Source organism: Habropoda laboriosa, unplaced genomic scaffold (genome assembly GCF_001263275.1).
Source record: "Habropoda laboriosa isolate 0110345459 unplaced genomic scaffold, ASM126327v1 scaffold57, whole genome shotgun sequence".
In the NCBI taxonomy this organism is placed as follows: domain Eukaryota; kingdom Metazoa; phylum Arthropoda; class Insecta; order Hymenoptera; family Apidae; genus Habropoda; species Habropoda laboriosa.
This window is the reverse complement of record NW_017100229.1, coordinates 4,375,035-4,375,792: the sequence shown is the minus strand read 5'-3', so window position 1 is coordinate 4,375,792 and position 758 is coordinate 4,375,035. Positions and strand designations below refer to the sequence as shown.

General features: G+C 52.8%; 1 protein-coding gene across 1 annotated transcript in view; it reads left to right on the top strand.

Annotated features, from left to right (window-relative positions):
- The first annotated feature begins 275 nt into the window (after nucleotides 1–275).
- Nucleotides 276–758, top strand: part of LOC108571273 (homeotic protein Sex combs reduced) — an 8,413-nt gene continuing 7,930 nt past the window's right edge. The window contains 1 exon segment of the mRNA XM_017933273.1: nucleotides 276–723. Coding sequence (XP_017788762.1) covers nucleotides 276–723 — 448 coding nt within the window.

Genomic DNA, 758 nt, shown 5'->3' with positions numbered 1-758 from the left:
TTTCGCGAAGAGAGCGATCGTTCGCGCGAAGAAACGTTTGGCTGGTGGCGCGGATTGCATTTGCGATTCGTCTGAAAGGAAGGTTACTTGGTTGAACTGGCCGGTCGGTCGGTCGGTTGTGCGGTCGATCGATCGATCGATCGGATAGATGGTTGTATGCTCGCGCGTAGTAATTGCGCTGTAAAAGTAATCGGTGTTGGTGGCAGGCGCAAAGTATGCGCTGCAATTAATCGATTTTACGCATCGTCGCGTCGTTACCAAGGTACAGTACAGGTATGCATTATAACGCGCAAGGGATTTTGGAAGACACGTACTTGCGGCAACGACAACAGGAGCATCAGCAACGGCAACAGCAGCAACAAACTAGTCGGATCGGTTGTTACGCTGGTGTCGCGCAAAAGGTCCGTGATCGGAGTTGTTCTCCGAGATCGGACAAAGTGCGTTCACCGGATACCGAAGTGAGAACCACCGAGGCGGGAGTTGGATCGCCGGAAAACGTCATACATTTCGTGGAAAACGGCTCTCCCCTGGGGCTCGAAGAGGACTCGCGAATGTCGAGGTATCGCGAAGAGCTCGACGCGAAAAGGGCCTCCTTCTCGAAGCAGGAACACGAACTGTCCAGTTTTTTTCGAGATCCGGAAAACACCAGTGTTAAGTGTTTCGCCGAGGAGATGGTGTCCGCGGCGGTGGCAACTCATTACAGAGAATCGAACAATTCACCCGGTGATTTGCCGATTTCCCCGCAAGAATACACAGTG